The following is a 20804-nucleotide window of genomic DNA, read 5'->3' on the forward strand; positions in this document are numbered from 1 at the left end:
CTTTTTTTCGCAAAAAAATATTTTTTATTTTCGATGAAAATTTTTATTTTTAAACTTTACCATCCTTATAAAAAGTAGTTTAATTAATTAAGAATAATGTTAAGAATAGCACCAAGAAAAGTCAATAGCTCTGTTCTGTTGAGTTGTCAACGATATTATAATGAGCATCATGGAAATTTACCACAATCAGCTCGAGTTGTTATTGCAGGTATTTTTCATCAAAAAGTCTTTTATTTATTCACACGTTAAGAAGATCAAACTGCTCGTGTATCTAATTTTGGAAACTATGTCATGTCTGTGAGAAGTGAATATAAGTTGTTTGTGATAAATACATTGAAGTGTTGTTGACTCTATCAATTTAATATGAACAAAGTAGGCTAATTACATTATTTGCTGTATTTTTAAGGATCTGGAGCTGTTGCTAATGCAGTAGCTTATCATTTAACGAAACAAGGATGGTCTGATGTCTTAGTTTTGGAACAAAATACAATCAAATCCGGTACATCGCATTTTTCTACTGGATTAATTGGGCTTTTAAAGCCATTCTCAATGAGAAAGGTCATTGAAGAGAGTTTGACGACCTACAGAGAATTGGAGACACTTGGCTATGACCTCGGCTTAAAACGATGCGGTTCTATCAATTTAGCACAAACTCAAGGTAATTTCTGTTAATAATTTACATTAATTTACTTAAATTTAATTCACTGGATCTTATTGTAGATAGAATGATTGCATTAAAAAGACGAATGTCATACAGTCAAGTCGAAGGATTGGAGTGTGAATTACTGGAACCGAATGAAATTCAACGTCTTCATCCATATGTATCGACTGAAGGCTTATTGGGTGCTGTATATGTTCCTGATGATTGCTACGTCGATGCCTCAAAGCTATGTGATGCTTTGATTGATGTAGCTATAAAAAGTGGAGTGCAATATCGAGAACACTGTCAAGTCAAGTATGTCTTGACAGATTCACAAGATGGTGTTTGTGGAGTAGACACGGATTTAGGAACCGTAAAATGTGAATATTTTGTTAACGCAGCAGGAATGTGGAGCCGAGAATTAGGCTTTAAATGCGATAAAACAGTAAGAATACCGACGTGTTCAGCAGAACATTACTACCTCACTACTCGAAATCTTAGTATACCTGAAAATTATAATCTACCTTGCATTAGAGACTATGACAATTCTCATTATTCTCGGCAAATGGATGATGAATTATTGATTGGCTGGTATGAAGGTGAAGGACAAACAGCATTTGAGAAAACAGTGCCAAGAAATTGGATGAAGGATTTACAAGGTCACGAACATGTTCATTTAGAAAAGGTTTGGGATAGATTATTACATCGGTATCCAGTTTTAAATGATTCTGATGCACCGACAGTTCGAGTTAGTGCCAATACATTTACACCAGATTCACGTTGGATAATGGGAGAAGCACCGGGCGTTGATCGTTATTTTGCTTGTGCTGGTACAAACGGTAATACATTTCAAGGTGCTGGTGGAATGGGAAAATATGTCTCGGAATGGATTGTTTCCGGACGTCCAACTACAGACTTGTTTCCATTTTCAATTCAAAGATTTCATGCATTGCACAATAATCGAAACTATTTACAGCAACGTGTTAGAGAAATTGTTGGAAAACATTATCAAATTCAGTATCCTAATCAGTCAGAATATCAGTATGCGAGAAAACTCAGAACTAGTCCACTTTATTCTGTATTAGAGCTACGCGGTGAGTAACGGATTTTTTTAATTTAAATTTATAACGGGTTTCAAAAATTTAAATTTGAACTTTATCATTTGAATTTTGGAAAACCGGTAAAATTTGAAATTTTGAAAACCGTTGAAAATTAATTTTCATTCCTTTAAGGTGGCGTTTTTGGCACAAAAATGGCATACGAGCGAGCTCTGTATTTCGACACAACATATAGACGTGGTGAACCTCTCCCATCGATGCCGAAACCGACGTTCTTTAAACCACCTTATTTTAATTTTATGGTCGACGAAAATGCAGCATGCCGTGAAACCGTTGGAATCATTGACATCTCATCATTTTCAAAAATTAAAATTAGCTCTTCCAGCAAAACAGATGTTGTCAATTACTTGCAAAATGTATGTTGCAATAATGCAGATATTGAAATTGAGACTTGCATGAAAACCGGAATGCTCAACAAAAATGGTGGATATGAAAATGTAAGAGATATAATTGTTAAGCAGCTGGTCTATTATTAATTATCATTTTATACTTTGTATAGGAATGCATCATTGTCCGACAAACTCCAACAACTTTCTTTATGATTTCACCATCTAGTCAACAGACAAAAATATTGGAATGGATGACAGACAATCTACCGAAAAATAATCGCACAATTAAATTATCAGATCATACATCCAGTTATACAGTTTTAAATGTTACTGGTCCAAAAGCACACTCAATGATTTCAGAATTGACTAATTCGGATATTAATTTGAAGCATTTCCGGTATAAGCAAATTAATATTGGATTTGCTTCTGAAATTATGGTCATGAAGTACTCACATACTGGAGATACAAATGGTTACTGCCTCTATATTCCATCAGAATATGCTCTACACGTCTACGATGAATTAACAAAAGTTGGAATTGATTATGGCGCCAAAGATGTAGGCACAATTACACAAAGATCTATGAGAGTCGAGAGATTTATTCCACTTATGGGTGATGAATTGACATCGGACGTAACTCCACTAGAAGCCGGTCAAGATCATTATATTGATTTCTCAAAGGAATTTTTGGGCAAGGCAGCACTTTTGAAGCAGAAAGAAAGTGGATTAAAAAAGAGATTAGTCTTACTGATGCTGGAGGACTTTGATGTTGAGGCTGACATATGGCCATGGGGTAGTGAGCCTATATTTAGAAACTCAGAATATGTTGGTAATGTCACGACTGCTTGTTATGGATTTTTATCCGGAAAAATGGTATGCTTGGGATATGTTGATGGAACTGACAATGTAACAAGAGACTACATATTGGAACCTGGCACAACGTATCATATTGACATAGCCAATCGATTCTTTGAAGCCACACCATATGTTAATAGAAAGGATCTGCCTTATTTGAAGGAGAAGCAAGACGAAATGAGGGCAACAAATTTCCATCAAAAAGCATCCGTTTTTAGAGAGAAGAAAAAGGTGTAAATTAGTGAGTTGTTTACTGCTTCATATGAATAATCCGTCTGGATCCAGTGGTGTATTTAGGGATGAGTTTAGTATGGTCTATCCAATAATCTGAATATGATTACAATTTTAATGATAATTAAGTAGCAACTCGCTAAGATAATCAAAATATATTAAAGTTTGAATGCTCAATCCCTTCCAATAAGACATAGATCACATCCCTGACCCAGACAATCCTGAATCATGTATTTATTATATAATTGTGTTAAATTTTTGCATTTTATGCTTTTAAATAAAGTATTTTAAACTTTTACGGCTATGACTCGATGAGTTTTAGTGTAAAGGAAAAACAATGGTACAAACAATTACGTGACGTCATAGATTCTTCAAATTCCTGTCTCAACATGTTCAACATTTTGCACTCGATTCATCAGCTTGTTTTAATTTCATGCCCTATACATGTATTACAGTTTCAATCATTGAAGAGAAAACATCTCAAGTTGGATGGACATCTCAAATTTCAAAAAACCTGTGCTTATGGCTGAATACGTTAAGTGTATATCAACTAAAGTAGTTACGACTACAAAGACTGAAGTTGTATTAATTAACAATAGCAATAATACGTCGAAAAAGCGAAAACGGTAAGCCTTACAAAAACAGTTGAGTTGAGAATATTGGCGTGGAATTAAATACGGAATATTAATGGATGCAATTAAATCAGTGAGACCATTAAGTTTCGTGTTCTTAAAAATTGATAAACTCTCTTGTTTTGCAATCTGTGTGGGCGAATTCAATAACGGAAAATTAAAATTTAAATCTTGTTTAGAATGGCTTGGGAATTGTTGAAATTGTGAAATAAATGGAAGATTCTAAAAGGAACTGATTAGTTTGGCATTAATAGGAAGTATTAAGCTGTCAGATGTACTTAAGAGCGTCTAGGAAATCGATAAAATTCAACTGAGTTTCAACGGTCGAAATATATTTAAAAAATTCAAATCCGAATAAGCTTCGAACTGTTCATGTTGAATCGGGCAAGACAAACAAAACAAAAAAGTTTATTAATCGCAAAAAGATAAAAATATTAAGTAAAATAGTGATATATTATGCATTTATATTGTTTAATGAAGAATAAAACATAGTTAAAATATTGAATGATCAAAATAATATCAAGTTTAGTGATTTTTCGTACCTTTTTTGTCGATTTAAACTAAAGAAAAAAATCATTTTTGTTAAAAAAAAATAAAAAAAAAAAATCTATTTTGTGTGTAAAGAAATCAATCAATAGTAAATTTTTTGAGGAATTCAGCAATGAAAATCAATGACTAGATAAATGAGAACATTGCAAAATAATAAAATAATTATTTTATTGTGAATGAGAAGGAAGAAATTAAAGTGAAATTAACAAAAAAAAGGTCCAACCTTTTTTTTCTGCTTGTGGGAGAGATTTTCTAAATTTCAGAAAAAATAGGATCAGTAAAGGAAATCAGAATTGATTCTCAATCATCTGGAGAGATGGTGAAGAGGTATATATACATATGTATACAAATAATTTATATTTTTCTACACCCATACAGTGAATTTCTATGGTTGAAGGCATAACAAGTAACAACTGCATAAAATGTCAATAGCATGAAACAAAGAACATAGTTCTACTTACTAAAATCAATGAGGAAAAAAAATATTGATCGATTCATCAAATTTTATGCTTTATATAGCGTATCTTTAAGATATTTCTCTCGCTTTTTATATCCACATCTCACGATGACCGCAATTCTTTTTTTTGGGAAAGAAAGAAAAAAAAGTCATGCAATCTTCATATTACTTTTTTTTGTGAATATATTTCTTTTTTGGAAGATTCGTAGGAATTAATATATATTTTTCTTTTCTCAATTTTCTGGACGTAAAGATGAATATTTTATATATAGAAGGAATTAAAGAAAGAAATTGCGTTTAGTTTTGAATTCTATGCGTGTGGTAGTGCAAAAAAAAATTATATTTTTATTTGTATTTTCTAGTATAATGAATCACTAGTTGCGTTTTGTCCACTCATTATCATACGTTTGTGGAAAATTTTTGCATCATTCATCATACTTTTTATATTTTTATATATATAGACCACAGTAATGGATAAAATCATTGTGATAATTTTCTCCTCATGCACATGTGAGAATCATTCTTAGTAATACTTCTTTGTCTTTTGATTATCTTTGGTGGGATTTCCATTCTAATTAGGCAAATGTGAATGACATTTTCTGTAAGGTGATGTGAAGCCTAACAATTCCACAAAAATAGTCTGTTGTAAGGTTTCTAAAGACATTTGAAGGTTATAATTAGGACAATGTGAATGAAACTCTGTAAAAAGTTGTGAAATCATACAATTCCTAGTTTTCTCTACATAAAGCCATACAATTGTTTTAAAAGTTAGTCTGTTGTAAGGTTTCAAGAGGCATTTGTAGGTTAAAATTAAGACAACGTGAGTGACTTGCTATAAATTGCTGTGAAACCTTATAATTCCTAGATTTCCATTCACAAAACCATACAAATGTTAACAAAAATTAATCATTTGTATGGCTTCGAAATGCATTTGTAGAGCCTCAATGCCATAAGTTGTGATCATCTAAAACCATACAATTTCTTTCTTTAACAATTGAAGGGCTCTGATTCTTCTAGTCAGAGCTTGAAGTTGACTCGGATGTTATATGAAGTCGAGTCGACTATTCCATACAAAATCTGAGTCAACTCCTCTAGCTTGACTCCTCAGAGCTAGTGAGCTCTGGTTCTAGCTTAGCTTAGTAGCATTCCCAAAGATTCAATTAATCCAGTGAATACCCTAAACAGGCAAAATGCTTTCCAGATACAGAAATACCCCTACAGTACCTAAATACTGTCTATTTGCCTGTTAGGAATCATTTCATGTGAAATTAAAAATGCCACAGCACATGCATGACCATGTGTAGTAAATGAAAAAAATCGTTACAATCACACATTCCGATAACGAATTTTGTAACTTGAAATTTGTTTATATACACAAGGAAATGACAAGAATAATAGCAACAATAACAACAACAGTTGACTTGCAATGCAGAAAAAAAAAAAAACTGAAAGTAAAGCATGACATAGAGAATGAAATGCAAAGTGTACTTAGTCTTTTTTTTTTTGTACAATAATGCTTTTCCTTCTCAATTTAGGCATTTAAGCACGATTACGATACGTAAAATAAAATAATAATATAGTCAACATAAATCGTGTTTGCGCAATAAAAGCTATTACAAACTGATTAATTTAACAAAATTGTGCAAAAAAATTTTGCTTCCTTTAACTTCCAAAAAAAAAAAAAAAAATTAAACTTATTATATCTGTACATAATGGAAAATTAATTATTTAAATTACGTATATGGATTGTTTTACGAGCAAATACGTAATTAAATCTGATGATCAAATAACAATTTAATTATTGCTGATAAGAGCTGAAAGATGATATTAAAATATTAAATTTGCAATTCCATTTCATGTTTTTTTTTTTATTTATCTCTAGAACGGATGGAAGGGAGTCGCCAATACTTACCGAGTCGGATGATCATAGCAGTGATAAACCTAGAGTTAAATATGGAGAATTAGTTATATTAGGGTAAGCAAGACATTCAATTTAATTCAACTTTAATTCAAAAAATAATAATATATGTATATAAAAAAATAATTACAGCTATAATGGTTTCTTACCGCAAGGCGATCGAGGGCGACGACGTTCCAAATTCGTATTGTACAAACGAAGTCAGTATAATGGTGTCAAGCGTTCAAAACATTACATAGTACAATCACCGGAGACAACACACGCGATTTTAGATATGAATCAACATTCAATCTCTTATACATTATCAAGAAATCAAGCCGTGATAGTTGAATATCAAGAAGATGAAAATACTGATATGTTTCAGGTACAATACGCAGCATCACTGTGCACTTTTCATTCCCTTTGTTCGGTGATGTTTCAACATTCTTTTTATGAGATTTTTGACTCGTAAATTTGCTCATGGAATTCAGTCTTGCGTTTAAGCTGTATAGAAGCATATCAAGAGCTCAAAGTACAATTTTATTGTAACTCGAGCGTAAAGCTTATCACAATGGCAAGGACATATCTAATTATTGATTTGCTGGATAAAAATATGCGCTAGAATCGACCATAATGGAAATTTTCAATGCAGTATGGTCTTTAATTAGTCTGTGATGGATTGATGTTTGAGCTTAGTTGAACGAGATTTTTAGATGGACAGTGCCTTGATGGTTGTTGAATTTGAGGTGATTCCTTGATTCAGTTAGGTCCTGCTGTAACGATAGTCAATTTTACGTCGACTTGCAGTTTATATGGAGGAATCACCTCGAGTCTACTCGACTCTGTATTAAATTCGAGACGACTTCGAGCACTGCTTGACAACAATATACCCGAATATGAATGAAAAGTGCACTTCCATGACGCATAATCTCATCAATGACAAATTTCAAGCATTTCTATAAATAACTAAATATTATTTAATTCCATTGTAGGTTGGACGATCATCAGAATCTCCAATAGACTTTGTTGTTATGGACACATTGCCTGGTGATAAGAAAGATTCAAAAGTAATGCAAAGTACAATATCACGCTTTGCATGTCGAATTATAGTCGAACGTAGTGAATCACATCGAGCACGAATTTATGCTGCTGGATTTGATTCGAGTCGAAATATTTTTTTAGGGGTGAGTATTTTTTTTTTATCTATAATTTAATTTAACCAAAGGTATTTATCGTAAATCATTATTTAAAGCTCCTTTCTTACTTCCTTTACCGCGTCCTCAATTGCTCATATTTTATTGTTTCCTATACACTTTTTTTTTCGGCAAATTAAGATAATTTTCCCAGTCATAATAATAAGAAGATATTAAAATTATTTTGTTGTTGTTCAAGGATGAATGTATGTGTTTTTTTTGGTCTGTCGTGTACGGACTGGTATGTAAACAAATTGGAGGGAACGAACCCCCAAAAGATTTCTTCATGTAATATTTCTTGTGTTCATTAAGCGTTAAAAATTTGACATTTTTATGGGTTCCACCATTGCCTTCCTTTCCTTTTTTTTTGTTTCTCGTTACTAATAAGAGCAAAGCGAGCAATGTGAAGGAACAAAAAAAAAAATTAAATAAGAGCTTTTTTAGTTTAAAAAGAAAAGACGATGAGAAAGTGGAGGGTCTGTGTAGAATGCTGTGTATACAGCAACAGCAAATTACAGCATCCTGTGAGGATTCTTCTTAGTCTATGTTATTAATTTTAAATATGTCCTTCGCTTCTTTATCAATTATAATTGAGGGTTTTTATGAACAGTTCTTACAGTTTTGTTTTACGATAAGAGACAGTTCGTCAACCTTAAATGTTGGAACATGATTGATATCAGGATGTTGGCAGTCAGATGTTAATGCTTACTATTATGGTTCTATTACCAGACTTCTATTTGTAGAACGGAATTTGCCAGATATCTTATGTGTTCGCCTACATACTTGCTTACATGTCTAGCGTTCTGTTGAATTGTGAGCCATGGGCTTCTTTAGATGGTGCTACCTGAATTTGGATTAATATCTGCTTTTCGTTTTGCAAATGCAATATAGTCTCTATCAACAGCTTCCTTCTTAGAATTCCTTGATCGCCCACATGTTCTGTTGCCATCGACAAAGTCGGATTTACAGACTGGACTACCTATGCTGTTTTCATTATATCCACATAAGGATGCAGTTAGAGATAATACCAATTGTGCATAGTCAAGCATGATGTTGCCCATTCTAGCTCATATATCTAGTTTGTTAATGTAAACATGCTTTAAGCATGCATATTGATTACTTACTTACCATGTTTCCATGTGAAACTATGAGTTGACAACAAAAGGCTTTTTCATCTGACTCTGTTGCTGGCTCTGTTAAATAGTTTGTAAAAATACTCATAGTCCACACGTTAAGCTGACAATGCATATGAATTACAATGTTTCAAGTAATTTCAAATCTAGTGAAATATAAACATTTAAAGTGCATTTTATTACTATCAAATTATCAGAATCAAGTTCTTATCAATAGATTAAATTGATGTATTTTTAAATACTTCAAAAAAATGCAATTTGTAGATTAATGATAAGCTTCGATAAGATTAAAGCAGTGATAAATCTGATAACGATTTAGACATTCAGACACTAAGTTCAACAAAGTTCAATAAAATTTATTACATCATTTATGAAAACTTTGTAACTAGAATTTCGAATAATCCATAGTAATGTGCTTGTGGTTAAAGCCAACTCATGACATTTAACCAATCTGTCATCCATCACATGCAACCTTTTCATTTAAAACATCTAAGTGGTCGTAACGAATATTTTGTCTCAATTTGAATATAAAATTGCAAATCTAACCCGAGCAGCACAATGTGGTGAACTGCAAAAATGGATCGATATCCACCGTCATGGTGCCATTGGAGTAGATTTGATTATTTACATGCTTACTCGACCCATGCACCGACTTGGAGTCTAGGTTGTTACAAAACTGACTCTGACTCTATTGCTGGCCACATCACAAAGCTTGTACAAATTCTCAATTGACATTGACGCATTACTGTTCTACGCCATGTTGCTTTTGAAGCACCTGCACCTTTTTGCTTGTGGATTCCAACAAATTTGTGTTTTCATCCCACTTGGGGCACTTTTTCTAGTGTTTCGCTTCCAAAGTGTGTGCATCTTCTCATCATCGTTAATATGGTGACTCAATGGTGCCCCAACAGGCTAAGAGCATGCTTTCCTGGTTCGGAAACACCACTACAGTACCAACAATCGATCTCTTTGCATGTTAAGGGATGTCTTAGCAAAAACACTGTGCTGTTCGGTTAAGCAGTTTAGCAAATAGAGAAAGTGATGATTTTTATATTTTACACAGTCTGGTCCACAAAATAATTATGCTGGCATCTTAGACAGTATTCTCCAAAAAAATTCCGTGCGGTTTATTTTTTGTCAAGATTTGCGGATTTCTTAATTTGAGGATTTTTTGTTAATTTCTAAGAAGTTCAAATCTTCAAATGAGAGATTATTCTTAATTCTTTGAAGATCTCTTTATAAGATGGCTGCTAATTGTTCTGAGAATCAATTTTTGAAAGCCCTGCAATTTAATTATAAAGACGACTTGATCTACTCTAGCCAGCATTGCACGTGTACCTACTTAAGCTTTACGTAGTAAAAAAAATTTCAAAATCAATATTCAACAAATTATTCTGTGAAGCATTAAAAATTACCAGAAATTGGGTTCATCGTGATTTTAAAATCGTAACTTGTTGATTTATATTTTTTTGATGGTATATAAAATGGAATTTCATAAAAAATCAGCTCCATTAGATCCAATTTCTTGTGATCTCTTTTTCTTCACATTTAAACCAATACAATATGGATAATTTGTATTGTATTAGGTATATACCTCTTATTTTTCATTTATTTTCATCCAATAATAAATTTATGGTGGTCACAATTCCAATTCCTTCTTATTCCCACTGTTCCTTTAAGGTCATATTATCGAATTCGTTCTTTAAGCTTTTTTTTCTTTCTTTTTTCATAAATTTTCTGCGGCATTAACCAAGCGACAGGTCCTATTTGTATTCGGGGGAAAAAATAAGATGAAAAAAATGAGAACAGAGAATATTTTTTGGGGGAATATTAAGGAAGTGGATGTTGGTTTTGTTGTCACTTTGGATGTGTCTTTATAAATTTTATATTAAGAAATTTGTCAAATAACGACTTTTTGGGATTTAAAAAATGAAGGCCAAGAATTTTGAATTTTGATCTTCATCAAACGTTTTGAATTGCGAAGTTCAAAAAAGTCAAATTCAATTTAAAATGTAAAAAGCCGTTTATTTGAAGTTTGAACTTAAAATCTTATTATTTTAAAAGATTGAACTTCAAAAGCCGTTATTTTAGTTTTTGAACTTTTTATTTTGAACATTAATTCACATAATTGTTAACTTTGAACATGAAAACTCATTATTTGAACCTTGATTTCCGTTATTTTGAATTTTGAACTTATTTTGAACTCCAAAAATGGCTTTTTTGGATTTTGAACTAGAAAATAATTTAAAACTGTAGATGACAGTTTTCATTTTGAATCTAATTATAAATGCGTCTTAATAACTTACAATTGGAGCAGTTACATTTATTATTTCAATTCTTATTCCTCTGTTTTTTATATTCATTCATTTGACCTTTTTATTTCATATACTTTAATACATGTTCTTTTTTCCCTTCTATTTCTCATTTGTGTGTATATATGCAGGAAAAGGCTACAAAATGGCAGGATAATGTAGAAATGGATGGCCTTACAACAAACGGCGTTCTCATAATGCACCCAAAAGGTAAATTTTGTGGTGGTAACGCGAAATGTGGTTTATGGCGAGAGACATCATTAGGTGGCGATGTTTTTAGTTTACGTGAATCCAGATCGGCGCAACAAAAAGGTCAACCGGTTAGTATAAAGTTTAATGTTATATTTTTTCGAGTACGAAACATGAAACATGAGATTTTTTTGTGCTTACTGAATCACTAATGATACCTTCTTTATATCCACTGTGGCTTTAATGTAATTTAGATTAAAGAGGAGTCAAATATTTTACAAGATGGAACATTAATTGATTTATGTGGAGCGACATTATTGTGGCGATCGGCGGAGGGCTTACAAAATTCACCGGTTAGTATAATCTTCTTGTTATTGGCTACATGATACATATTAAGAAGTAGAAAATGATAAATTGTATTCATTTTTTCTTTTCTTTTTTACTGCTTGCTATACTTCCGTAACAGACGAAACGTGATTTAGAAAAATTGGTGGATGAAATTAATGCTGGACGTCCACAATGTCCTGTTGGTCTCAATACATTAGTAATTCCCCGAAAAGTGACTCTCGGTGAACACGTAAATCAACCATATGTTTATCTCAATTGCGGTCACGTTCAAGGTGAGTTCTTAAAGACTTTTGTTTTTGCTTCTATCCACTGAGTCTTAAATTCATTCTTAGAATGAGAATGGTGGGGATTTATAATTGAATTATGCTTGTCATTGCCAATTTTAATTAATTATTTCAATTTCTTTTTATTCATCGTCTGTTGCTTCTGCCTACATCTTTACGAATTCATTTGGGATATGTATATTAATTTATTTTATGCTATGGATATGCACACTCACACACACAAAAAAATTAAAAAGGTCATCATGATTGGGGACAAGATAAAACTGGAGCACGACGATGTCCCATGTGCCTCGAATTAGGTCCAGTTGTACATTTATGTATGGGAATAGAACCAGCTTTTTATGTCGATTCAGGCCTGCCGACGTATGCATTCAATCCATGTGGACATATGGCAACCGAAAAAACTGTAAAGTAAGTTGATTTCTTGAATTTTTAGATCCATAATAATTGAAACTTGATACTAATGATGTCCATATTTCTATTCTCAAATTATCTACAGATACTGGGCGAATGTTGATATTCCTCACGGAACGAATGGCTTTCAAGCAGTCTGTCCATTTTGTGCGACGCCTTTAAACGGTTCACCAGGATATGTTAAGCTCATATTTCAAGATAATTTGGATTAATTAAGGCATGAAAATGATGAAAATAGAAAGTTGAGTTATCAGGATGATCCCCCAAGATTTAGATTAATTCACCGTGTTAATGGAAAAAATAAAAAAAAGAAAAAAATGAGAAAAAAATTGAATATTTTTTAAATGAAATGATTTATGTTTAAATATATTTAATTAACAATCTCAATTTTGAATCGCAACAATAGTTTACATTTTGTATTATGAATTATTAATTATTAATTTTTGATTCATTAATGAAACCACGTGTTAACGTAATTATTATTGATTTATATAAGTTTCAATTGCTTTATATTCTTTATTTTTTATACAAATCAAAATGTATGAAAAAGCTTTTGCTTTAAAAAAAGTGCATATTTTGCAAATTAATACGCCTGTATATTCACTTTAAAACATATGCGTGTTTAAAGAATATTCTTCGTTATTCTACCTACATCAAATTTATTATATATCCATGTTATGGTCAGTAATGCCATTTAATGGATTTCATTGATTGCAGCTTTTACGTGAAATATACATATTTACCGACGATTTCGATGTAATTGTGCAATTTATTTAAGAGAGACGCCTCATATTTCTGTTGTACGGAAATGATGTGGGCTGCACTTTGGTCTCTTTTAAGCTGATCTGTTTGAAACACTCAAAATTTAAAATTTTAACGGTTTTTTAAAATTCAAAAAAAGTTTGACTTAAAGTTCAAAAATTTTGAATTTTTGAAAGCCGTTAAAATTTTGAATTTTCAAAAACCGTTGAATTTTGAATATAAAAATCTAGCTAAATTTACAAAAACAAATTGTTTGATACACATCACGACTTACTGATCGTAATTACACCAAATGCACGCATGCCATCTGTAAAATGTTTATTATAATTAGCATTCTAACTCGTTTAATTGAAAGTAGCTTTAATAATTAATCAAACAAATTTTCCTCTTTATCACCCAAAAAAATGATGCGATTCAAAATCAATAAATGTGCTTTAAAGATGCAAAAAAAAAAAATGAATAAAAAAGTAAAATAATGAATAATTATAATGATAACAGAAAATAATAAAAATAATAAATGAGAAAAAAAGATTTATTGAAATAAGAGAAATTTTAGAGAGAAGAAACAAAGGCTACCTAAGTTCCAAAAAAATGAGAAAAGAAAAATTACAAAAAAAAAAAAAACTTTAATTGATGAATTTCATTTTCGATTTTAAAATTTCTTCTTTATTAGAAAATTATTAGTTGTAATGTTAGCAGTTGTAAGGATTAAGTGAGAAAAAAAACATGATTTTTTGTTGATAAAGTGACAAAAGTAGAAGTTTAGATGAATGAGATGCGGATGGTTGGATTTTGGAAATATTTTGAATTTTTTACGGTCATTTTGGATTTGAAAATTTTGAGGTTCAAATTTTGAACTTTGCCGGTTGTTAAATTTTGAATTTTTAAAATCAGTTAAATTTTAAATCGCGAGATTTCAGAAAAATTTTTAGACTCAAATTTTGAACTTTGGAGGTTGTTAAATTTTGAATTTGAAAAATCAGTTTGATTTCGAATTTTTTGAATCCGTTAAATTTGCAAATTCAAAATTGCTTAAGAACTTACATTGAATTTGGTCGAAGGATGCATTCTCGAACTATAAGTGATATACAAGTGAAAAATTCAAATCTAAACAGTCCATTAGAATATTCTACGAATTAATTCAAGAATTTCGGACAATATGTTAATGAAATCCTTTCGGTCTACACCCAATCGCGGCAGTAAATTGCCTAAGACCCTCCAATTACTCTTCAATTTGTAAATTCACAAAATATTTCCAATCAACCGTCCGAACATGACAAAAAACGAGAGAGAAAAAATATCAATCCATTGGATGTATATTTAATGATTAATTTCACTTTTTTTTCTCGCCCCTCTTGTGTTGACTGACGATGAAAATTTTACATATTAAAAAAAAATAGCCATTAAAAGTGATTTAATTAATGATAGAATTTCTTAGAGTTAATAATTGAGAACAAAAAAAAAAATCTTTTTTTTTTCTTCTGTCGATTGAATGCGCGATGTAACCAAATGAGAACTTATTTCGTCTACAAAAATAATAAGATTAATAATAATGAAAAAAAAGATCATCACTTGTTTTTTTGTGAGAAAAATGAATTAAATTTCCCTTAAAGAATAAAACAACAAAAAAATTATTTTATGTAAAATGTATTTTTACTATATTTTTTGGTTCTGTGCCTTAATTTGTCATTAATGATGAATTTAACATTATCTCGGATGTTACAATATGAATTTTCCAGCTTTTCATCATCCACGCTCATCCTGTCATTTTCAATTACATTCTTGCTGCTTGTTACAATCTCATAAATTTCTCCTTTTCTACACTCTTTTCTTATTCATCTTTAAAATTGGATTGTAAAGTTCCTTTTCAGTGTTTTTATTCTTGCCACAATTTACAGACACTTTCCGTAAATGGTGAGGAGTAAGGAAGTTGTGAATTGCTTGGTCAATGGCGCATTGTGTGTTATTTTGTACTTTTATATGCAGATGCTAAAGACTTCCTATTTAAATGCCATGTTTAGGACTGTGTGTTTTGTTGAACCTGCATGATATCAGGGAATATGATCATTCATCTGCTTTGAGCTGACTATTAGGATGCTGAGCTAGCAAGTGATCTGTTACTCCAAAAATACATCATTAAGACATTGTTGCGCTGCATAATACGACAAGACACTATTTTGCTTTAAAACACATCACTGGATCTTTTGAATTTCACTTTATTTTCAACAAAACTGTCACCAATCCTCAATAAAATCCTGTATCATCCTATCAAAGACATAATGCACCACTTCCATCCACATCATATTCAAACAAACTGTTTCTAAAATACGAGAATAACAGAAAGTAACCAGTTGAAGCAATGATGATATAAAAAGCTTTAAATGTAATGCTGAGTTGATTATTAGTATTAAAAATGGTTTTTATAGCTTTCCATCTTTATCTCTCGTTTTCTTCTATTTTTCAGCATCAACAATGATGCTGTTTTTATCGATAAACAGCTACGGGGGTGCTGATATCTTAATTGATGACTATGATTGTTCTATGGATTTTTGTAACAGATTTAACTTAAATTTAAGTTACAGTGTTTATCCGATGAGAAAGTTTTTGTCACAAACTTTTTGGTCGACTAATGCTGTTTTTGAAGGAGTTGGTAATGTTACTTTGTGCAATTCCATGCACTTATTCACTCGATTTAATAATTTCTGATATTTTCAATTTTCAACCACATTTTTTAGCGCAAATCCTTTTAGTACACTTTAATTTCAAAAATAATATGACCGTTGACATTTTAAAATTGAAAAAGCCGTTAAAATTGTAAATAATTTTCCTACATTTATTCTGAATTTCCATTTGATACAACTATTCTCGGTTTCTTTAACTCAAATCCAACGAAAAATGTAAGAATAATTGAGAAAATTTCAAAAAAGAAAATCATCCAGTAGATGAAAAATGGCAGTCGGAAGTAAAATCGTTCATGCATTGTCATTTCTATAATTCTAAAATAAAGCTTTAATGATACAAATATGAGCACGATTATTGGAAGGACTATGAAGAACCAGACTCCTTGATGCATTTGCTAAAACAGTGAAAAATATAGTTATTCAATCAGGAATTGTTCCTTAAAGTTAATCATCACAAAACTTACCTTCTTTACAATCAAAGAATAGAACCAGTAAGACCCAAGTCCCCATAGTATCGAAAACAACAGCACAAAATGGATCTCAAAGATAAACCAAGCTGGTTCAGTGAATATTTCATTAGCTTCATAGGCCAGCAGTATAACTATGTGGAAAAATGCAACAATACTCAGGAAACAGTTTCCAAGACCAACAATTTTTCCAATTTTTAACACATTTGATTCACTTTGTTCCATTTTTATAGAATATTGAATTTTAAATTGAGTGCGATGACATCCATTTGATCTTGAGGAATTTACAATAAATACTGGGAAGACGCGACGCTTGTTTCTTTATTTTTGATATTGTTTTCATTTTTGTGCGTCTATTTTTAAAATCTTAAAACGATTCTCAGAAAGAAAAATTTTTGAAAATTTTTGTAATAAACAAGATTAAAGGCACGTGACATTCAGATGTTGTGTGACCTAGTTGGTGTTGTATTGGTGTTTACATTTTTATTCGAATATTCATTTCCTAAGCATGTGATTTGAAGAGATATTAATCAAGAGCTCGAAATTGACTCGGAGTTTGATTATAGGAGTCAATTAGAATCGACTCCATTCCACACAAACTTCGAATCGGCTTCGATGTCAAGTAAATTTCAACCAAGTCAAGTACCTTCATAGCTTAATTTACTGATTTTTCAGAAGATTAGATACATCCTTCATCGTAAAACAGAATCGCAATCAGCCTTCACGTTTCAGTCAGGACAATACCGCTTGCTGTCTTTATCAAAGCGAATAAGATGTGCGGTTTGGGTCAACTTCTTAATTGCAGTAGCTTGATATCAGAAACTAAGAGTTAGACAAAAGCAACAAATTCACTATGGTAAGCTGTTCTTGCGACGGATCTGGATATTTTGGAGGGATATACTGAAAAATTGGATCGAGAGAATTGAACACTGATTCTAAAATGCTAAGATCTAAGTAAAATGCAGGATTCACTAATGTTTCGAGAAGATTATATGTTATATGATTGAGCTCAGAAAGCTGTAAGTTTGAGTTATTACTGGTAAGGGCAAACATATAGGAGAAAATATCTTTTGGTATCCAGAAACTCCAAATGCTCCAATTATACAGTCAATCAAAAAACTCAGATCATCATCCTGAATACACCTTCATATAACATGTCGACTGAACAGCAGTTGAGTTCGTCACTCCAGATTGGACAACGCTAAATTGACAATACTGTCCGATAATTGAGAAGTGAAAGTTTGAGTTTAATACTGATCATCAGTTCAACTTTTGCACAAGTCTGTTGTTTTTTAGGAAAGAAAGAAGGAAATTACAGAAGAAGTAGAAAAATCTATCATCAATTACAAGTTCCAATCATAGTTAGTTTGTAGCAAATAGTTTTATACTTACTCAAGCAATAATATTTTTAAAATGAAATCTGTCACTAGAAACAAAATGTTTTTCTTTCCCCCAACCCTCAATTCATTTCCCACCGACTTCCAATTGCTTGTAAAAGTCTCTTAACTATGAGAAAGTTTTTTAAAATAGCAAAAAATGTATTGAATGTTAAGGAAGAATATTGTTTCAAGTTTTTTTTGGTGTGAGGCAGCACGAAAGAAGGAAAAAATCAATGAACCAATTGCTGAAAATTGAAAAGGAAAGGCGAGAAAGAAAAGAAGGAAGAAAAAATCTTGAAACTAATTTGTAATTTCAAAAGCGTCGTGCGATGTAGGGAAACAAAACATTCCATTATTATTATTTTCTGATAAATCATTTTTCTTTCTTTCTTACCTCACACCTTCCTTATGCTATCCCAAAAGCCGCCCATTTTAAGTAAGTGAAGAACATAACAATGACAGAGCAATGAGAGCAACTTCCATTCTTCTTCTTTTTACATTGCATTGACAAATTGACAGAAGTTTTTAAGAAAAGGAAAGAAAATTGAAAAAGGATCTACCTATGCTCAATGTACTATGTTGTAATAGAAATATGGGCAGGTTTACAAGTTGTAACGAAGTTTTCAAATATGAATTTTAAACGGTGATTTTTATTTTGAAAATTAAAGTTCAAAAATTTTAGTGCATTTTAGTGAGCATTGAGTGAATTTGTGAAGAGTGAAAATAATTAATTAAAGTGGATTTAGTGCATTAATTTATAGAACTGGATGTCTCAACATACTTTAAGTGATGTAAGTTTACTGGAATTGTTGAAAAAAGTAGAAATACTTCATTTTTTATGAGTTTTCTATAATTTTGATTAAAAAGTATGAAAAAGTCCCACAAATCATCCACAGAATCACCCACTCTCTACCTACATAGTTTAATTCTTCCTGTTCTCCCTACCCATCACTTCTTTTCAAAAATAATTCTGAAGTTAACAGTTTCCTTGATTGAAAAAGAAATGTTCAATGCTCACTATGACTGTTATTACAAAAGAGAATACAATATTGTACAGTACAACATATTGAAATCAAATTATGTTTTCAAAGATGCTGTTTTATTTGCTTTATTGCCTTATGGCTAACGGTTCAGGTGCATTAAAGTGTCTCAATAAAATGTATTAAAGCGCTTCAATCATCTGTTGGTTATTGCTGACTCTTATATTTCTCTTATTCTCATTCATGCCATTCATATTTTTTTTTAATTTGAAGGCGAATAATGAAGACTGAATCTTTTATCAATAATAATAAGAATCTCCTTTTTCATTTTTTTCTCTTTTTATATTCAATACGGACAGACACATTTGATAACGACAAATGACGGCAAACGTGGTCTTTCCTGCATTTTTCAACAAGACGTTGATGATGATGAGAAAAAGGAAACATCCCGAAGATAGTGAATGAAACTAAGAAAATATAAATTAGTAACAAGATTGTGAAGCATTTGGGGTAAGTGCAGTAGTGTCAATTTAGAAGTAGAGTTTAAAATATAACGGCTTTGGAAATTTTGAATGTGAAAATACTGAGAGGTATACTGACCTCAAACTGTTCAACAGTCAGCTGTTGTAAGGCTCTGAATTGAATTTATACATTTTATGTGACAAATCTTGAAACCCTACAACAGTGATTGATAATTATATTTATTAAGGTCTATCAGCTTATAGCTATTAAATGACCGTTTTCTATTCCGATTTGTTTACATATTAATGAGAGATATACAATGTCCTTTGTAAAAATATTTAAGAAGAAAATTTCAAGTTTGACACAATATTCAGTTAATTAGATAAATTGGTACGTAAGTCTATTTCCATAAGGAAGCCAATAAGAAGTCAAAACACCATCAACTATCAGTCGAACTCCGTTCGCGATATTTGGCCACACACAAAAACCATCGCTGAACGGAAATTACTGCTAAAAATCGACAATAGTCAAGACTCGTCAATGGCTCCAATTCATTTTACTGTTTGATATGTTCCTTTTTGTCTCAATTCCATGTTGTCGATGCTAATATGAAGAAATCTGGAAAGTTGTAATTGATTAGTTGAAGCTTACTGGTGATATATGGCCAAAACACTAAAAAAACCATCACCAAGTAAGAATTCTACGTCACATAAACTGATGATCCAGGCAATTCCATGTTGTCGATGATAATATGTAGAAAATCTGGTCAGTTGTAATTGATTAGTTGAAGCCTACTGGTGATATATGGCCCAGACACAAAAAACCATCACCAAGCAGGAAATCTACGTCACAATAACTGTTGATCCAGATATGGACAGATTTGAATTGATGGTATTCCCGTAAATATAGGTTATGTTTTAGGAAAGAACTGTTTTTTGATGGAAAAACACTAAAAACCCATCGTAATACAATTAATATCCTTACAAAAATTTGTTACTGTAAAATTCAATCAATTTCCAGCCTATATCAAGGTTAATTTGAAAACCTCATTTTTGTCAAGTCCAGTTTTTCCTCAATTTCTCATTAAATCGCGACTTTGTTGAGTTCTCTCCTATGCCATTGGTTAATTGTTTACTTTCATCCGGTTTGTCACTTATTCCTACACGTATTTAATTTAAAATTGAGGATTTGAAAATTCCACAACCTCCTTGTTTGGAGGTTGGGAGAGAACTCCCTACAACAGTTTACACAACTTTTGTAAGGTTCTGAAAGTAAATCATCGATTTTTACTCATTTAAACCTCAATTCAGTGGCTTTATTTGCCTCGGACAATCAACATCCAACCTGATAGCCAAAATAAACCTCAAATTACATTGCATCAATGAAAATTGAGTCAAAAAAGTGACGATAAAGTTTTATTTGTCATGAACAATTTTTATTTTTTTTTCATTTTCTTTGAATCATTTGAGTGCCTCATAATTTAATTTTCATTT

General features: G+C 31.4%; 2 protein-coding genes and 2 long non-coding RNA genes across 6 annotated transcripts; 2 read left to right on the forward strand and 2 right to left on the reverse strand.

The window, feature by feature from the left end:
• The first annotated feature begins 71 nt into the window (after window positions 1-71).
• Window positions 72-3479, forward strand: LOC139088882 (pyruvate dehydrogenase phosphatase regulatory subunit, mitochondrial-like). Its single transcript, XM_070638218.1, has 5 exons — window positions 72-208; window positions 407-658; window positions 721-1734; window positions 1873-2195; window positions 2258-3479. Exons 1-5 carry the CDS (start codon window positions 97-99, stop codon window positions 3176-3178), a joined length of 2622 nt encoding a protein of 873 aa, XP_070494319.1. The 5' UTR covers window positions 72-96; the 3' UTR covers window positions 3179-3479.
• LOC139088885 (uncharacterized) lies at window positions 3360-3931 on the reverse strand. Of its 2 annotated transcripts, none has more exons than XR_011544258.1 (2): window positions 3810-3931; window positions 3360-3737 (listed from the first exon to the last, which is right to left on the reverse strand). It is a non-coding gene; the product is annotated as an uncharacterized lncRNA (long non-coding RNA). The 2 variants fall into 2 exon arrangements; XR_011544259.1 differs by having other exon boundaries at window positions 3360-3746.
• Pli (E3 ubiquitin-protein ligase pellino) lies at window positions 3625-14988 on the forward strand. 2 transcript variants are annotated; one of them, XM_070638219.1, is made up of 9 exons: window positions 3625-3798; window positions 6693-6785; window positions 6861-7092; window positions 7700-7891; window positions 11477-11665; window positions 11789-11887; window positions 12001-12154; window positions 12403-12577; window positions 12666-14988. In XM_070638219.1, the coding sequence occupies exons 1-9, from the start codon at window positions 3662-3664 to the stop codon at window positions 12790-12792; spliced, it is 1398 nt and encodes a 465-aa protein (XP_070494320.1). In that variant the 5' UTR covers window positions 3625-3661; the 3' UTR covers window positions 12793-14988. The 2 variants fall into 2 exon arrangements, with proteins under 2 accessions (XP_070494320.1, XP_070494321.1); XM_070638220.1 differs by lacking the exon at window positions 3625-3798 and adding an exon at window positions 3884-4680.
• Window positions 14989-16148: 1160 nt separating this feature from the next.
• LOC139088868 (uncharacterized) lies at window positions 16149-16793 on the reverse strand. Its single transcript, XR_011544257.1, has 2 exons — window positions 16488-16793; window positions 16149-16418 (listed from the first exon to the last, which is right to left on the reverse strand). It is a non-coding gene; the product is annotated as an uncharacterized lncRNA (long non-coding RNA).
• Between the last annotated feature and the right edge of the window lie 4011 nt (window positions 16794-20804).

This window comes from Chironomus tepperi, unplaced genomic scaffold (genome assembly GCF_022539635.2).
Source record: "Chironomus tepperi strain 1889 unplaced genomic scaffold, CSIRO-AGI_Ctep_v1 contig_171, whole genome shotgun sequence".
Lineage (NCBI taxonomy): Eukaryota > Metazoa > Arthropoda > Insecta > Diptera > Chironomidae > Chironomus > Chironomus tepperi.

Bases quoted from the DNA above. Each gene is read 5' to 3' on its own strand.
- LOC139088882 (XM_070638218.1), top strand. From the start codon at position 97: ATGTTAAGAATAGCACCAAGAAAAGTCAATAGCTCTGTTCTGTTGAGT. The intron at 659-720 runs GTAATTTCTGTT...ATCTTATTGTAG, and splicing joins CAATTTAGCACAAACTCAAG to ATAGAATGATTGCATTAAAA. The intron at 2,196-2,257 runs GTAAGAGATATA...TACTTTGTATAG, and splicing joins AAAATGGTGGATATGAAAAT to GAATGCATCATTGTCCGACA.
- Pli (XM_070638219.1), top strand. From the start codon at position 3,662: ATGGACATCTCAAATTTCAAAAAACCTGTGCTTATGGCTGAATACGTT. The intron at 6,786-6,860 runs GTAAGCAAGACA...AAATAATTACAG, and splicing joins GGAGAATTAGTTATATTAGG to CTATAATGGTTTCTTACCGC. The intron at 11,666-11,788 runs GTTAGTATAAAG...AATGTAATTTAG, and splicing joins CGCAACAAAAAGGTCAACCG to ATTAAAGAGGAGTCAAATAT.